Source organism: Podarcis cretensis (genome assembly GCF_951804945.1).
Source record: "Podarcis cretensis genome assembly, contig: SCAFFOLD_26, whole genome shotgun sequence".
In the NCBI taxonomy this organism is placed as follows: Eukaryota; Metazoa; Chordata; class Lepidosauria; order Squamata; family Lacertidae; genus Podarcis; species Podarcis cretensis.
Window position 1 is genome coordinate 109849 of NW_027647839.1, and position 18905 is coordinate 128753.

Here is an 18905-nt window from a genome sequence, read left to right on the forward strand (position 1 = left end):
GGGACTTTTAATGGGAGACTGGGAATGGGGGACTGGGAATGGGAAACTGGGAATGCCGGACTGGGACTGGGAGACTGGGACTGGGAATGGGATACTGGGAGACTGGGAATGGGAGCCTGTTAATGGGAAACTGGGAATGCGGGACTGGGACTGGGAGACTGGGAATGGGAAACTGGGAATGCCGGACTGGGACTGGGAGACTGGGAATGGGATACTGGGAGACTGGGAATGGGAGCCTGTTAATGGGAAACTGGGAATGCGGGACTGGGACTGGGAGACTGGGAATGGGAAACTGGGAATGCCGGACTGGGACTGGGAGACTGGGAATGGGAAACTGGGACTGGGAGACTGGGAATGGGATACTGGGAGACTGGAATGCCGGACTGGGACTGGGAGACTGGGAATGGGATACTGGGAGACTGGGAATGGGAGCCTGTTAATGGGAAACTGGGAATGCGGGACTGAGACTGGGAATGGGAAACTGGGAATGCGGGACTGGGACTGGGGGACTGGGAATGGGAAACTGGGAATGCTGGACTGGGACTGGGAGACTGGGACTGGGAATGGGATACTGGGAGACTGGGAATGGGAGCCTGTTAATGGGAAACTGGGAATGCGGGACTGGGACTGGGAGCCTTTGAATTATAATGATGTAATAATAATAATAATAATAATAATAATGGGGGACTGGGAATGGGGGACTTTGAATGGGAGACTGGGAATGGGAGACATTGAGACTGGGGGACTGGGAATGGGAAACTGGGATGCCGGACTGGGACTGGGAGACTGGGACTGGGAATGGGATACTGGGAGACTGGGAATGGGAGCCTGTTAATGGGAAACTGGGAATGCGGGACTGGGACTGGGAGCCTTTGAATTATAATAATACTAATACTAATACTAATACTAATAATAATAATAATAATAATAACATATAATAATAAAATACTAATACTAATACTAATACTACTACTACTACTACTACTAATAATAATAACATAATATAATATAATAATAATAATAATAACAATAATAATAATAATAATACTAATAATAATAATATAATATAATAATAAAATAATAATAATAATAATAACAATAATATAATGTTTCACTGTTGTAATTTTGGTTGCCATGACTACGGTTTTGGTTGTTGCTTTGTAGTTGCTGCCATTACTATTATTATTATTAATAATAATAATTAAAATCACTATTATTAATCATTATTACCGTTATTAACAATATTATCGTTATTGTTTTCATCGCTATTAATACCTGCTGGCGGAAGCTCTTTTGCCAACACTGCTGACGCTGCCCTCGGCCTGTGGAAAATAAAAATAAATACTAATATTAATATTAATAATATTTGAAACCAGGGTTAGAAACTCGGATATATTGCCATTAATAATAATACTAATAATATTTGAAACCAAGTTTAGAAACTCAGATCTATTGCCATTAAGAATAATATTTGAAACCAGGGTTAGAAACAGATATATTGCCATTATTATTATTACTATTATTATTATTATTATTATTTGAAACCAGGATTAGAAACTCAGATATATTGCCATTATTATTATTATTATTATTATTTGAAACCGGGGTTAGAAACTCAGATATATTGCCATTATTATTATTATTGCTATTATTATTATTATTATTATTATTATTATTATTTTAAACCAGGATTAGAAACTCAGATATATTGCCATTAATAATAATAATACTAATAAAAATAATTGAGACCAGGGATATTATTATTATTATTATTAACCAGGGTTAGAAACCGAAATATATTGCCATTAATAAAAATAATATTTGAAACCAGGGTTAGAAACTCAGATATATTGCCATTATTATTATTATTATTATTATTTGAAACCAGGGTTAGAAACTCAGATATATTGCCATTATTATTATTATTATTATTATTATTTGAAACCAGGGTTAGAAACTCAATCTATTGCCATTAATGATAATAATAATAATAATAATAATAATAATAATAATATTTGAAACCAGGGTTAGAAGATCAGATCTCTTGCCATTAATAATAATAATACTAATATTTGAAACCAGGGTTAGAAACTCAGATATATTGCCATTATTATTATTATTATTATTATTATTTGAAACAAGGGTTAGAAACTCAATCTATTGCCATTAATAATAATAATAATAATAATATTGGAAACCAGGGTTAGAAAATCAGATCTCTTGCCATTAATAATAATAATACTAATATTTGAAACCAGGGTTAGAAACTCAGATATATTGCCATTATTATTATTATTATTATTATTATTATTATTTGAAACCAGGGTTAGAAACTCAATCTATTGCCATTAATAATAATAATAATAATAATAATATTGGAAACCAGGGTTAGAAAATCAGATCTCTTGCCATTAATAATAATAATACTAATATTTGAAACCAGGGTTAGAAACTCAGATATATTGCCATTATTATTATTATTATTATTTGAAACCAGGGTTAGAAACTCAATCTATTGCCATTAATAATAATAATAATAATAATATTGGAAACCAGGGTTAGAAAATCAGATCTCTTGCCATTAATAATAATAATACTAATATTTGAAACCAGGGTTAGAAACTCAGATATATTGCCATTATTATTATTATTATTATTATTTGAAACCAGGGTTAGAAAATCAGATCTCATGCCATTAATAATAATAATACTAATATTTGAAACCAGGGTTAGAAACTCATATTGCCATTATTATTATTATTATTATTATTATTATTATTTGAAACCAGGGTTAGAAACTCAATCTATTGCCATTAATAATAATAATAATAATAATAATAATAATAATATTGGAAACCAGGGTTAGAAAATCAGATCTCTTGCCATTAATAATAATAATACTAATATTTGAAACCAGGGTTAGAAACTCAGATATATTGCCATTATTATTATTATTATTATTATTATTATTTGAAACCAGGGTTAGAAACTCAATCAATTGCCATTAATAATAATAATAATAATATTGGAAACCAGGGCTAGAAAATCAGATCTCTTGCCATTAATAATAATAATACTAATATTTGAAACCAGGGTTAGAAACTCAGATATATTGCCATTATTATTATTATTATTATTTGAAACCAGGGTTAGAAACTCAGATATATTGCCATTAATAATAATAATACTAATAAAAATAATTGAGGCCAGGGTTAGTAATTCAGATAATTGACCATTATTATTATTATTATTAACCAGGGTTAGAAACTCAGATATATTGCCATTAATAAAAATAATAATATTTGAAACCAGGGTTAGAAACTCAGATATATTGCCATTATTATTATTATTATTATTATTTGAAACCAGGGTTAGAAAATCAGATCTCTTGCCATTAATAATAATAATACTAAAATATGAAACCAGGGTTAGAAACTCAGATCTATTGCCATTGTTATTATTATTATTATTATTATTAGAAACCAGGGTTAGAAACTCAGATATATTGCAATTATTATTAATAATAATAACAATATTTGAAACCAGAGTTAGAAACTCAGATAGATAGCCATTAATAATAATAATAATAGTAATAATAATAATTGAAACCAGGGTTAGTAACTGATATATTGCTATTAATAATAATAATAATATTTGAAACCAGGGTTAGAAACTCAGATCTCTTGCCATTATTATTATTATTATTATTATTATTATTATTTATTATTAACCAGGGTTAGAAACTGGATATATAGCCAATAATAATAATAATAATAATAATAATAATAATAATAATAATAGAAACCAGGGTTAGCATTGAAGATGAAGGAGGTTTGGATTTTGCAAAAATAAAATGGAATAAAATAGAATAAAATCCCGTTTGCATTGAAGAAAAAGGAGGTTTTGAATGGGTCGGATTTTGCAAAAAAATGGAATAAAATAGAATAAAAAAATGGAATAAATTAGAATAAAATCCCCTTTGCATTGAAGATGGTTTGGATTTTGCAAAAATAAAATAGAATAAAATAAAATCCGGTTTGCATTGAAGAGAAAGGAGGTTTTGAATGGGTCTGATTGTGCAAAAAAATGGAATAAAATAGAATAAAAAATTGAAATAAAATAGAATAAAATCCCCTTTGCATTGAAGATGAAGGTTTGGATTTTGCAAAAATAAAATGGAATAAAATAGAATAAAATCCCGTTTGCAATGAAGATAAAGGAGGTTTTGAATGGGTCGGATTGTGCAAAAAATTGGAATAAAATAGAATAAAAAATTAAAATAAAATAGAATAAAATCCCGTTTGCATTGAAGAGAAAGGAAATTGGGATTTTGCAAAAATAAAATAAAATCGGTTTTGCATGCAGGATTTGCATGCAATCATTGGGAGAAGGAATCAAAATCAAAATCAATTAAAATTAAAATAAAATTCACTTTGCATGCATAATTCGCCCCAGGAAAGGATTGCAGTAATTGCAATGAAAAAATGGGAATTAAAGGCAATTTTTTAGGCTGCATTTGCAAGAATTGCAATAATTGCAATGAAAAAATGGGAATTAAAGGCAATTTTTTAGGCTGCATTTGGAAGGATTGCAATAATTGCAATGAAAAAATGGGAATTAAAGGCAAGTTTTCAGGCTGCATTTGGAAGAATTGCAAGAATTGCAATGAAAAAATGGGAATTAAAGGAAAATTTTCAGGCTGCATTTGCAAGAATTGCAAGAATTGCAATGAAAAAATGGGAATTAAAGGCAATTTTTCAGGCTGCATTTGCAAGAATTGCAATAATTGCAATGAAAAAATGGGAATTAAAGGCAATTTTTTAGGCTGCATTTGCAAGGATTGCAATAATTGCAATGAAAAAATAGGAATATTCACCAGAAATGAAAGGATTTCAGGCTGCAAAGAAGCATTGGGAATAAAATAAAATAAAATAAAATAAAATAAAATCGGTTTTGCATGCATAATTCGCCCCAGGCAGCATTTGCAAGGATTGCAATAATTGCAATTAAAAAATAGGAATATTGACAAGAAATGGGAAGATTTCAAGCTGCAAAGAAGCATTGGGAAGGATTGCAAGAATGGGAATAAAAGGAAATAAAATCTAAAATAAAATCGGTTTTGCATGCATAATTCGCCCCATAATTTAATTGCAATAATTGCAATTAAAAAATAGGAATATTCACCAGAAATGGGAAGATTTCAAGCTGCAAAGAAGCATTGGGAAGCATTGCAAGAATGGGAATAAAATAAAATAAAATAAAATAAAATCGGTTTTGCATGCATAATTCGCCCCATAATTTAATTGCAATAATTGCAATGAAAAAATAGGAATATTCACCAGAAATGAAAGGATTTCTGGCTGCAAAGAAGCATTGGGAAGCATTGCAAGAATGGGAATAAAATAAAATAAAATAAAATAAAATCTAAAATAAAATCGGTTTTGCATGCATAATTCGCCCCAGGCTGCATTTGCAAGGATTGCAATAATTGCAATTAAAAAATAGGAATATTGACAAGAAATGGGAAGATTTCTGGCTGCAAAGTAGAATTGGGAAGGATTGCAAGAATGGGAATAAAATAAAATAATTGCAATTAAAAATAGGAATAATCCGAAGAAATGGGAGCATTGCAGGCTGCAAGAAGTGGAAGAAAAAGGAAAATAAATGGATTTTTTATTTGCATTTGCAAGGATTGCAAGAGAGGAACCGAGATTAAAAAGAAGAAAAATAGAAATAAAAGAATGGAGATTAAAAATGAGAAAAATAAGAATATAATGGATTATTCCAGTTTGCAGGCATTTCGGAGGATTGCAAGAACGGAAATTAAAAATGAGAAAAATAAGAATATAATGGATTATTCCAGTTTGCAGGCATTTCGAAGGATTGCAAGAATGGAAATTAAAAATGAGAAAAATAAGAATATAATGGATTATTCCAGTTTGCATGCATTTCGGAGGATTGCAAGAACGGAGATTAAAAATGAGAAAAATAAGAATATAATGGATTATTCCAGTTTGCAGGCATTTCGGAGGATTGCAAGAATGGAAATTAAAAATGAGAAAAATAAGAATATAATGGATTATTCCAGTTTGCATGCATTTCGGAGGATTGCAAGAGCGGAAATGAAATGAAAAATGAGAATAATTGCAAGAAATGGGATTATTTCCGGATGCAAACAATTGGCAGGATTGCAAGGGAAGAATCGGGATGGAAAATAAGAATAATCACAATAAATCAGAAAAATAGAAATCAAAGGCTAGAAATGGAGTAAAAAGAATCGGAAATAATTTGCATGAAAAAAGATATATATATATTGCTTTAATTTGGATTTCTGCAGCAACCAAACCCCCTCAAATTCCTGCAAAAAATATATGTTTTCTCCTACTGCAAAGGCCATTTCTGCAGAAAAAAGCTGTTTATTTCTGCAAAAAAACTGCTTTAATTTGGATTTCTGCAGCAACCAAACCACCTCGAATTCCTGCAAAAAATATATGTTTTCGCCTACTGCAAAGGCCATTTCTGCAGAAAAAAAGCTGTTTATTTCTGCAAAAAAATGGCTTTAATTTGGATTTCTGCAGCAACCAAACCCCCTCAAATTCCTGCAAAAAATATATGTTTTCGCCTACTGCAAAGGCCATTTCTGCAGAAAAAAGCTGTTTATTTCTGCAAAAAAATGGCTTTAATTTGGATTTCTGCAGCAACCAAACCACCTCGAATTCCTGCAAAAAATATATGTTTTCGCCTACTGCAAAGGCCATTTCTGCAGGAAAAAAGCTGTTTATTTCTGCAAAAAAATGGCTTTAATTTGGATTTCTGCAGCAACCAAACCCCCTCAAATTCCTGCAAAAAATATGTTTTCGCAATGCTATTTTCTGCAAAAAACCTCTTTATTGCAATGCTATTTTCTGCAAAAAAACCTCTTTATTGCAATGCTATTTTCTGCAAAAAAACCTCTTTATTGTAATGCTATTTTCTGCAAAAAATCTCTTTACTGCAATGCTATTTTCTGCAAAAAACCTCTTTATTGCAATGCTATTTTCTGCAAAAAATCTCTTTATTGCAATGCTATTTTCTGCAAAAAACCTCTTTATTGCAATGCTATTTTCTGCAAAAAAACCTCTTTATTGCAATGCTATTTTCTGCAAAAAAAACCTCTTTATTGCAATGCTATTTTCTGCAAAAAAAACCTCTTTATTGCAATGCTATTTTCTGCAAAAAACCTCTTTATTGCATTGCTATTTTCTGCAAAAAAACCTCTTTATTGCAATGCTATTTTCTGCAAAAAAACCTCTTTATTGCAATGCTATTTTCTGCAAAAAACCTCTTTATTGCAATGCTATTTTCTGCAAAAAAACCTCTTTATTGCAATGCTATTTTCTGCAAAAAAACCTCTTTATTGCAATGCTATTTTCTGCAAAAAAAACTCTTTATTGCAATGCTATTTTCTGTAAAAAACCTTTATTGCAAGGCTATTTTCTGCAATAAACTCTCATTCTTGCAATGCTTATTTCTGCAAAAAAACCTCCTTTTTACAATGTTAATTTCTGCAAAAAAAAACCTCTTTTGCAATGCTAATTTCTGCAAAAAAAAAGCTCCTTCCAAATCGAATTCCTGCAAAAAAACCCCAAATTTCTGCAAAAAACAACAACCCCGAACCCTGTTTATTTCTGCAAAAAATAACCAACTTCTTGCAATGTTAATTTCTGCAAAAAATAAATAAAACTATTTCTTACAATTTTCTGCAATGTTAATTTCTGCAAAAAAATAAATCTATTTCTTACAATGTCATTTTCTGCAAAAACCTCTTTCTTGCAATCTTATTTTCTGCCAAAAAAACATTATTACAATGTTAATTTCTGCAAAAAATATTTAATTTCTGCAAAAAAATGTTTCTTACAATGTCATTTTCTGCAAAAACCTCTTTCTTGCAATCTTATTTTCTGCCAAAAAAACATTATTACAATGTTAATTTCTGCAAAAAATATTTAGCAATGTCATTTTCTGCAAAAACCTCTTTCTTGAAATCTTATTTTCTGCAAAAAAACACATTATTACAATGTTAATTTCTGCAAAAAATATTTAGCAATGTCATTTTCTGCAAAAACCTCTTTCTTGCAATCTTATTTTCTGCCAAAAAAACATTATTACAATGTTAATTTCTGCAAAAAACATTTAGCAATGTCATTTTCTGCAAAAACATTTCTTGCAATCTTATTTTCTGCAAAAAAATAACATTATTACAATGTTAATTTCTGCAAAAAATATTTAGCAATGTCATTTTCTGCAAAAACCTCTTTCTTGCAATCTTATTTTCTGCAAAAAAAACATTATTACAATGTTAATTTCTGCAAAAAATATTTAGCAATGTTAATTTCTGGGGAAAAAAAATCTGTTTCTTGCAATGCTAATTTCTGCAAAAAAATTAACTCTTTCTTGCAATCTTATTTTCTGCAAAAAAAAACATTATTACAATGTTAATTTCTGCAAAAAATATTTAGCAATGTTAATTTCTGGGGGAAAAAATCTGTTTCTTGCAATGCTAATTTCTGCAAAAAAAAAAATTAACTCTTTCTAGCAATGTTACATTTCTGGGGGGAAAAATCTATTTCTTGCAATGCTAATTTCTGCAAAAAAAAATATCAATTTCTTGCAATATTAATTTCTGCAAAAAACACTCTCTCTAGCAATGTTAATTTCTGCAAAAAAAACCTTAATTTCTGCAAAAAAACCCCTTCTTTTTGCAATGTTAATTTCTGCAAAAACCTCCTTGCAATGTTAATTTCTGCAAAAAAAAATCCATTTCTTGCCATGTTAATTTCTGCAAAAATATCTTTCTAGCAATGCTAATTTCGGCCCAAACCTGCTAATTTCTGCAAAAAAAAAATCTCCTTTTTGCAATGTTAATTTCTGCAAAAACCTCTTTCTAGCAATGCTAATTTCTGCAAAAAAAATCTCCTTTTTGCAATGTTAATTTCTGCAAAAATATATTTCTAGCAATGCTAATTTCGGCCCAAACCTGCTAATTTCTGCAAAAAAAATCTCCTTTTTGCAATGTTAATTTCTGCAAAAATATCTTACTAGCAATGCTAATTTCTGCAAAAAAAATCTCCTTTTTGCAATGTTAATTTCTGCAAAAATATATTTCTAGCAATGCTAATTTCTGCCCAAAAAAATCTCCTTTTTGCAATGTTAATTTCTGCAAAAACCTCCTTTTTGCAATGCTAATTTCTGCCCAAACCTGCTAATTTCTGCAAAAAAAAATCTCCTTTTTGCAATGTTAATTTCTGCAAAAACCTCAATGCTAATTTCGGCCCAAACCTGCTAATTTCTGCAAAAAAAAATATCCTTTTTGCAATGTTAATTTCTGCCAAAACCTCCTTTTTTGCAATGTCACTTTCTTCCCCCAAAATCCATTTCTTACAATGTCAGTTTCGGCAAAAAAAAACCCTCCTTTTTGCAATGCTAATTTCTGCCAAAAAAAACCACCTTTTGCAAATCCGATTTCTGCCAAAAAACACACAAACCCATTTTTTGCACAGCCCCCAAAATCCAATTATTTCCCCCGGAAACTGCTTTTTTCCCCCCGAAATTGCGGCAGAAAATTAACCGTTCGTTGGCGGTTCGTCTTCCTCCATCTGCGATTTTCTCCTTCTTTCCGGAAGCCAAAAAATGGCTTTTTTTCCCCATCCGGGGCTGGGAAAAAAAATGGCAGTTTGCAAAAATGGAGGTTTTTTTTTGCAGAAAAAAATGGATTAAAAATGGCAGGAAATTGGGAAAAATTGGGGGAGGGATGGGAGAGGAAAGGGAAAAATAAATGAAAATATTCCCTATATTTTTCTGCCCCTTTTTCCGCCTTTTAATTCCTATTTTTGGGGTGGAAAGGCAGGAAAATGGCAGGAAAATGAAAATATTGGCCACTAGAGGGCGCCGCTCCCATAGGAAATCCATGCAATGCGATTTCAATGGGAATTTCAATGCAATTTAAAACGGAATTAAAAGGCCAGAAAAATGAAATTAAAATGAAATTAAAATGCAATAGAAACGAAATTCAATGAAATTCAATGGGGCAAAGGGGGGGGGAATTGGGGGTCAGGGAGCCCCACAAGTTGTGGGGCGCTGTGTGGGCGGAGAAGGAGGGTGGAAATGTGGGGCGCCCCATAGAAAAAGTGGGGCGCCCCATAGAAAAAGGGGGGCAGTGCCCTAGAGTGGGGGGCTTTTCAAAGGGAGAGAAGGGGCACCCCATAAAAAAATAGGGGGGTCGCAGAGGGGAAGGGGGGAGGCCGTAGGGTGAGCTGGGGGTCGCAGAGGGGAAATTTGGGGAGTTAGGGGTCGCGGAGAGAACGTTGGGGTGCCATAGGGTGAGTTAGGGGTCGCAGAGGGAACATTTGGGTCCCATAGGGAGAGTTAGGGGTCGCAGAGGGAGATCTGGGGTGCCATAGGGTGAGTTAGGGGTCGCAGAGGGAACATTTGGGTCCTATAGGGAGAGTTAGGGGTCGCGTAGAGAACGTTGGGGTGCCATAGGGAGAGTTAGGGGTCGCAGAGGGAAAATCTGGGCCCTATAGGGAGAGTTAGGGGTTGCATAGGGAGATCTGGGGTGCCATAGGGTGAGTTAGGGGTCGCATAGGGAAAATCTGGGGCCTATAGGGAGAGTTAGGGGTCGCATAGGGAGGGTTAGGGGTGCTATAGGGAGAGTTAGGGGTCGCAGAGGGAAAATTTGGGTCCTATAGGGAGAGTTAGGGGTCGCATAGGGAGATCTGGGGTGCCATAGGGTGAGTTAGGGGTCGCATAGGGAACATTTGGGTCCTATAGGGAGAGTTAGGGGTCGCATAGGGAGATTGGGGGTGCCATAGGGTGAGTTAAGGGTCGCATAGGGAACATTTGGGTCCTATAGGGAGAGTTAGGGGTCGCATAGGGAGATCTGGGGTGCCATAGGGTGAGTTAGGGGTCGCATAGGGAAAATTTGGGTCCCATAGGGAGAGTTAGGGGTCGCAGAGGGAAAATCTGGGGCCTATAGGGAGAGTTAGGGGTCGCAGAGGGAGGGTTAGGGGTGCTATAGGGAGAGTTAGGGGTCGCATAGGGAAAATTTGGGTCCCATAGGGAGAGTTAGGGGTCGCATAGGGAGATTGGGGGTGCCATAGGGTGAGTTAGGGGTCGCAGAGGGAACATTTGGGTCCTATAGGGAGAGTTAGGGGTCGCAGAGGGAGATTTGGGGTGTCGAAAGAGGGGCAGAACTGTCCCCCTAAAAATAACGGGGAGCCCCATAGCGGGAGATAGGGGGCACCCAAAATCGCTGGCAGCCCCATAGAGAAAGTTGGGGTTCTATAGGGAGATATGGGGTGCTATGGGGAGATTTGGGCTGCCCTAGAGAAAGTTGGGTTTCTATAGGGCGATTTGAGGTGCTATAGGGAAAATTGGGGTTCTATGGGGAGATTTGAGGAGCTATAGGGAAACTTGGGGTTCTATGGGGAGATTTGAGGAGCTATAGGGAAATATGGGGTTCTATGGGGAGATTTGAGGTGCTATGGGGAAAATTGGGATTCTATGGGGAGATTTGAGGAGCTATAGGGAAATATGGGGTTCTATGGGGAGATTTGAGGTGCTATAGGGAAATATGGGGTTCTATGGGGAGATTTGAGGAGCTATAGGGAAAATTGAGGTTCTATGGGGAGATTTGAGGAGCTATAGGGAAAATTGAGGTTCTATGGGGAGATTTGAGGAGCTATAGGGAAAATTGGGGTTCTATGGGGAGATTTGAGGTGCTATGGGGAAAATTGGGGTTCTATGGGGAGATTTGAGGTGCTATGGGGAAAATTGAGGTTCTATGGGGAGATTTGAGGTGCTATAGGGAAAGTTAGGGGTCGCATAGGGAGATTTAGGCTGCCCTAGAGAAAGTTGGGGGTCTATAGGGAGATTTGAGGTGCTATAGGGAAATATGGGGTTCTATGGGGAGATTTGAGGTGCTATAGGGAAAATTGGGGTGCCAAAAGGAGAGTTAGGGGTCGCATAGGGAGAGTTAGGGGTCGCACAGGGCGAGTTAGGGGTCACATAGGGAGATTTGGGCTGTCAAAAGGGGGCAGAACTAAAAGGGGGTGAGAGACTGGGAGAGGGCGCTATGGGGGGGAAGCGGGGCGCCCCCTTTTTCAAGGGGGAGGAATTTTGGGGGTGCCCCACAGAACCCCAAAACCTGCCCCATAGAAAGCAGCTATGGGGAGAATCGGGGTGTTGCTTTGGGAAGGGGGCAGTGAGGGACTTGGGGGTCGCTGGAATGAATATGGGGGTTCCCCCAAAAATAGGGTGAGAGAAAGATGGGGGGCAGGAAGGGGAAAACCCCAAAACCTGCCCCATAGACAGCCGCTATGGGGGGAATCGGAGTGTTGCTTTGGGAAGGGGGCAGTGAGGGACTTGGGGGTCGCAGAAATGAATGGGGGGGCCCTAAAATGAATCAGGGGGTCCCCCAAACCTGCCCCATAGAGGAGGGAGCCCCCAAACCTGCCCCATAGAAAGCATCTATGGGGTGCTGCTTCGAGGGAGGAGGGAATGGGAAACTTGGGGGTCGCCGGAATGACCCCCCAAAAAGAGGGAGGGGTCCGGAAAGGGGGCAGGAAGCCCGGCCCCCCAAAACCAGCCCTGGAAAGCCTGTGCCCCCAAACCAGCCCTAGAGAAACCATCTGTGGGGTGCTGCTTGGAGGAAGGGGGGCAGTGGGAAAGTTGGGGGTCGCTGGAACGACTTGGGGGTCCCCCCCAAAGGAGGGAGGGGTCTGAAAGGGGGGTGGCGGAAAGAGGGGGGCCTGGAAGCGGAAACCCCCAAACCAGCCCCATAGAAAGCGTCTATGGGGTGCTGCTTGGAGGGAGGGGGCAGTGAGGGACTTGGGGGTCACTGGCATGACTTAGGGGTCCCCCCAAAAGAGGGCGGAGTCTGCAAAGGGGGGCAGGAAGCCCGGCCCCCCAAAACCAGCCTTTGCAAGCCTCTCCCCCCAAATCTGCCCCATAGAAAGCATCTATGGGCAGAATCGGGGTGCTACGTAGGGGGAGGAACTTGGGGGTCGCCGGAATGTATGGGGAGGACCCCCAAAAAGAGTTTGGGGTCTGGAAGGGGGGGTGGCGGAAAGAGGGGGGCAGGAAGCCGAGCGCCCCCAAACCAGCCCCATAGAATGCAGCTATGGGGAGAATGGGGGTGCTACTTTCGGAGTGGGGCAGTGGGGGACTTGGGGGTCGCCGGAATGACCCCCAAAAAGAGGGAGGAGTCCAGAAAGGGGGTTTGGGAAAGAGGGGGGCCAGGAATGGGAGAACCCTCAAACCAGCCCCATAGAAAGCATCTATGGGCAGAATCGGGGTGCCGCTTCAGGTGTGGGGCAGTGAGGCACTTGGGGGTCGCCGGAATGACCCGCCAAAAGAGGGCGGAGTCTGCCAAGGGGGGCAGGAAGCCCGGCCCCCCAAAACCAGCCATTGCAAGCCTCTTCCCCCCAAATCTGCCCCATAGAAAGCATCTATGGGCAGAATCGGGGTGCTGCTTCAGGTGTGGGGCAGTGGGGGACTTGGGGGTCGCCGGAATGACCCCAAAAAAGAGGGCGGAGTCCGGAAAGGGGGTTTGGGAAAGAGGGGGGGCAGGAATGGGAGAACCCCCAAACCGGCCCCATAGAAAGCATCTATGGGCAGAATCGGGGTGCCGCTTCAGGTGTGGGGCCGTGAGGCACTTGGGGGTCGCCGGAATGACCCCCAAAAAGAGGGCGGAGTCTGCAAAGGGGGGCAGGAAGCCCGGCCCCCCAAAACCATCCCTTGCAAGCCTCTCCCCCCAAACCGGCCCCATAGAAAGCATCTATGGGCAGAATCGGGGTGCCGCTTCAGGTGTGGGGCAGTGGGGGACTTGGGGGTCGCCGGAATGACCCCAAAAAAGAGGGCGGAGTCCGGAAAGGGGGTTTGGGAAAGAGGGGGGCCAGGAATGGGAGAACCCCCAAACCAGCCCCATAGAAAGCATCTATGGGCAGAATCGGGGTGCCGCTTCAGGTGTGGGGCAGTGAGGCACTTGGGGGTCGCCGGAATGACCCGCCAAAAGAGGGCGGAGTCTGCAAAGGGGGGCAGGAAGCCCGGCCCCCTAACCCAGCCCCATAGCAAGCCGCAGAGCTATGGGGGTGCCGTCTAGAAAGTGGGGCGAGGCTTTTGGGGGGGGGCGCGGGGATGTGGGGCGGGGAAAGGTGGGGCGGGAAAGGTGGGTCGGGCCTGACCTGCTGCTTCTCTTCCTCCGCTCCTCCTTTTCCACCTTCTTCCTTTTCTTCTCCTTTTTCTCCTTCCTCCTCTCCTTCCCCCGAGGATGGGGGGCTGGGGGTCTCCTTCATGGTTAGGGGGCTGGCTTGGGGGTCCGAGGGACGCGGCCTGCGCCGAGGGAGGGCCAGGGCGCCTGCGCGAAGCGGGAGCGCGCACGGCGAAGGGAGGAAGGAGAGAAAGAAGGGAAAAAAGGGGAAAAGAAAGAGAGAGGGAGGGAGGGAGAGAGCGCGACCCATAGATCGGCCGGGGAAGCGGCCCTAGATGGGCGCCTGGGGGCGGCTGGAGGACCCATAGAAGTCAACCGAGAGGACCCATAGAAGGACCCCTAGAGGACCTATAGAAGCTGCCCTAGATGACCCATAGAAGCTCCCTAGATGAGCCATGGAAGCCCCATAGAACTGCCCCTAGATGACCCATAGAACTGCTCCTAGATGACCCCTAGAAATCCCCATAGATCAGCCTTGGAAGCGGCCCTAGATGACCCATAGAAGCTCCCTAGATGAGCCATGGAAGCCCCATAGAACTGCCCCTAGATGACCCATAGAAGCTCCCTAGATGAGCCATGGAAGCCCCATAGAACTGCCCCTAGATGACCCATAGAAGCTCCCTAGATGAGCCATGGAAGCCCCATAGAACTGCCCCTAGATGACCCATAGAAGCTCCCTAGATGAGCCATGGAAGCCCCATAGAACTGCCCCTAGATGACCCATAGAAGCTCCCTAGATGAGCCATGGAAGCCCCATAGAACTGCCCCTAGATGACCCATAGAAGCTCCCTAGATGAGCCATGGAAGCCCCATAGAACTGCCCCTAGATGACCCATAGAACTGCCCCTAGATGACCCCTAGAAATCCCCATAGATCAGCCCTGGAAGCTGCCCTAGATGACCCATAGAAGCCCCCCTAGATGAGCCATGGAAGCCCCATAGAACTGCCCCTAGATGACCCATAGAACTGCTCCTAGATGACCCATAGAACTGCCCCTAGATAACCCCTAAAAATCCCCATAGATCAGCCCTGGAAGCTGCCCTAGATGACCCATAGAAGCTTCCTAGATGAGCCATGGAAGCCCCATAGAACTGCCCCTAGATGACCCATAGAACTGCTCCTAGATGACCCATAGAACTGCCCCTAGATAACCCCTAAAAATCCCCATAGATCAGCCTTGGAAGCTGCCCTAGATGACCCATAGAAGCTCCCTAGATGAGCCATGGAAGCCCCATAGAACTGCCCCGAGATGACCCCTAGAAATCCCCATAGATCAGGCCAGGAAGCTGCCCTAGATGGACTTTGGGGTCCCATAGAAGTCACCTGAGAGGACCCATAGAATTCCCCATAGATGAGGCTTGGTAGCTGCCCTAGATGAGCCATAGATGAGTCTTGGAAGCGCCCCTAGATGACCCATAGAAGTCCCCCTAGATGAGCCTTGGAAGCCCCCTAGATGGACGTTGGGGTGCTGCTGGAGGACCCATAGAAGTCCCCCTAGAGGACCCATAGATGTCACTCTACAAGACCCATAGAAACCCCCCAAATTAGCCTTGGAAGCCCCCTAGATGGACTTTGGGGGACTGCTGGAGGACCCATAGATGTCGCCCCCTAGAGGACCCATAGAGGTCGCCCTACAGGACCCATAGAAGCCCCCTAGATGAGCCTTGGAAGTTGCCCTAGATGACCCATAGAAGCCCCATAGAATCCTCCAAGATGACCCTAGATGGACGCTGGGATGCTGCTGGATGACCCATAGAAGTCCCCCTAGGTGACCCATAGAATTCCCCCTAGATGAGCCTTGGAAGCAGCCCTAGATGGACTTTGGGGTCCTGCTGGATGACCCATAGAAGGCCCCCTAGATGAGCCTTAGAACTCCCCCTATATTTGCCTTGGAAGCCCCCTATATGAGCTTTGGAAGCTGCCCTAGATGACCCATAGAAGCCCCATAGAACTCCCCCGAGATGAGGCATAGAAATCCCCATAGATCAGCCTTGGAAGCTGCCCTAGATGACCCATAGAAGCCCCCTAGATGACCCATAGAAGCTCCCTAGATGAGCCATGGAAGCCCCATAGAACTGCCCCGAGATGACCCCTAGAAATCCCCATAGATCAGCCCTGGAAGCTGCCGTAGATGACCCATAGAAGCCCCCCTAGATGACCCATAGAAGCTCCCTAGATGACCCCTAGAAATCCCCATAGATCAGCCTTGGAAGAGAGAAGGAGGGAGGGAGAGAGCGCGACCCATAGATCGGCCGGGGAAGCTGCCCTAGATGGGCGCCTGGGGGCTGCTGGAGGACCCATAGAAGTCAACCGAGAGGACCCATAGAAGGACCCCTAGAGGACCTATAGAAGCTGCCCTAGATGACCCATAGAAGCTGCCCTAGATGAGCCATGGAAGCCCCATAGAACTGCCCCTAGATGACCCATAGAACTGCCCCTAGATGACCCCTAGAAATCCCCATAGATCAGCCTTGGAAGCTGCCCTAGATGACCCATAGAAGCTCCCTAGATGAGCCATGGAAGCCCCATAGAACTGCCCCTAGATGACCCATAGAACTGCTCCTAGATGACCCATAGAACTGCCCCTAGATAACCCCTAAAAATCCCCATAGATCAGCCCTGGAAGCTGCCCTAGATGACCCATAGAAGCCCCCTAGATGACCCATAGAAGCTCCCTAGATGAGCCATGGAAGCCCCATAGAACTGCCCCTAGATGACCCATAGAACTGCTCCTAGATGACCCCTAAAAATCCCCATAGATCAGCCTTGGAAGCTGCCCTAGACGACCCATAGAAGCTCCCTAGATGAGCCATGGAAGCCCCCTAGAACTGCCCCTAGATGACCCATAGAACTGCCCCTAGATGACCCCTAGAAATCCCCATAGATCAGCCTTGGAAACTGCCCTAGATGGACTTTGGGGTGCTGGTGGAGGACCCATAGAAGTCCCCCTAGAAGACCCATAGAGGTCGCCCTAGAGGACCCATAGAAGTCACCTGAGAGGACCCATAGAATTCCCCATAGATGAGGCTTGGTAGCTGCCCTAGATGACCCATAGATGGGTCTTGGAAGCGCCCCTAGATGACCCATAGAAGTCCCCCTATATGCGCCTTGGAAGCCCCCTAGATGGACGTTGGGGTGCTGCTGGAGGACCCATAGAAGTCCCCCTAGAGGACCCATAGATGTCACTCTACAAGACCCATAGAAACCCCCCAAATTAGCCTTGGAAGCTGCCCTAGATGGACTTTGGGGGACTGCTGGAGGACCCATAGAAGTCCCCCTAGAGGACCCATAGAGGTCGCCCTACAGGACCCATAGAAGCCCCCTAGATGAGCCTTGGAAGTTGCCCTAGATGACCCATAGAAGCCCCATAGAAGCCCCCCAAGATGACCCTAGATGGACGCTGGGGTGCTGCTGGATGACCCATAGAAGTCCCCCTAGGTGACCCATAGAATTCCCCCTAGATGAGCCTTGGAAGCAGCCCTAGATGGACTTTGGGTCCTGCTGGAGGACCCATAGAATTCCCCCTAGATGGACTTTGGGGTCCTGCTGGATGACCCATAGAAGGCCCCCTAGATGAGCCTTAGAACTCCCCCTATATAAGCCTTGGAAGCCCCCTAGATGAGCTTTGGAAGCTGCCCTAGATGACCCATAGAAGCCCCATAGAACTCCCCCGAGATGAGGCATAGAAATCCCCATAGATCAGCCTTGGAAGCTGCCCTAGATGACCCATAGAAGCCCCCTAGATGACCCATAGAAGCTCCCTAGATGAGCCATGGAAGCCCCATAGAACTGCCCCGAGATGACCCCTAGAAATCCCCATAGATCAGGCCAGGAAGCTGCCCTAGATGGACTTTGGGATCCTGCTGGAGGACCCATAGAAGTCCCCCCTAGATGAGGCTTAGAAGCTGCCCTAGATGACCCATAGATGCGCCTTGGAAGCTGCCCTAGATGGTGGAGGACCTATAGAATTCCCCCTAGAAGACCCATAGAGGTCGCCCTAGAGGACCCATAGAAGTCACCTGAGAGGACCCATAGAATTCCCCATAGATGAGGCTTGGTAGCTGCCCTAAATGACCCATAGATGAGTCTTGGAAGCGCCACTAGATGACCCATAGAAGTCGCCCTAGATGAACCTTGGAGGCTGCCCTAGATGGACTTAGGGGGGCTGCGGGAGGACCCATAGAAGTCCCCCTAGATGCCCCATAGAATTCCCCCTAGATGACCCATAGAACTCCCCCGAGATGAGCCATAGAAGCCCCATAGATCAGCCTTGGAAGCTGCCCTAGATGGACTTTGGGGTCCTGCTGGAGGACCCATAGAATTCCCCCTAGATGGACCTTGGGGTGCTGCTGGAGGACCCATAGAAAGCTCCCTAGATGAGGCTTAGAAGCTGCCCTAGATGGACTTTGGGGGACTGCTGGATGACCCATAGAAGGTCCCCCTAGATGGACTTTGGGGTCCTGCTGGGTGACCCATAGAAGGCCCCCTAGATGAGCCTTAGAACTCCCCCTATATAAGCCTTGGAAGCCCCCTAGATGAGCTTTGGAAGCTGCCCTAGATGACCCATAGAAGCCCCATAGAACTCCCCCGAGATGAGGCATAGAAATCCCCATAGATCAGCCTTGGAAGCTGCCCTAGATGACCCATAGAAGCTCCC

General features: G+C 42.6%; 1 protein-coding gene across 1 annotated transcript in view; it reads right to left on the bottom strand.

The window, feature by feature from the left end:
• The window catches only part of ZNF618 (zinc finger protein 618), a 97611-nt gene extending 83229 nt beyond the window's left edge, over positions 1-14382 (bottom strand). Inside the window, exons 1-2 of the mRNA XM_079996491.1 lie at positions 14223-14382; positions 1276-1322 (exon numbers count right to left, since the gene is read on the bottom strand). Coding sequence (XP_079852617.1) covers positions 1276-1322; positions 14223-14333 — 158 coding nt within the window. The 5' untranslated portion in view covers positions 14334-14382. The remainder of the gene's footprint in view (positions 1-1275; positions 1323-14222) is intronic.
• Between the last annotated feature and the right edge of the window lie 4523 nt (positions 14383-18905).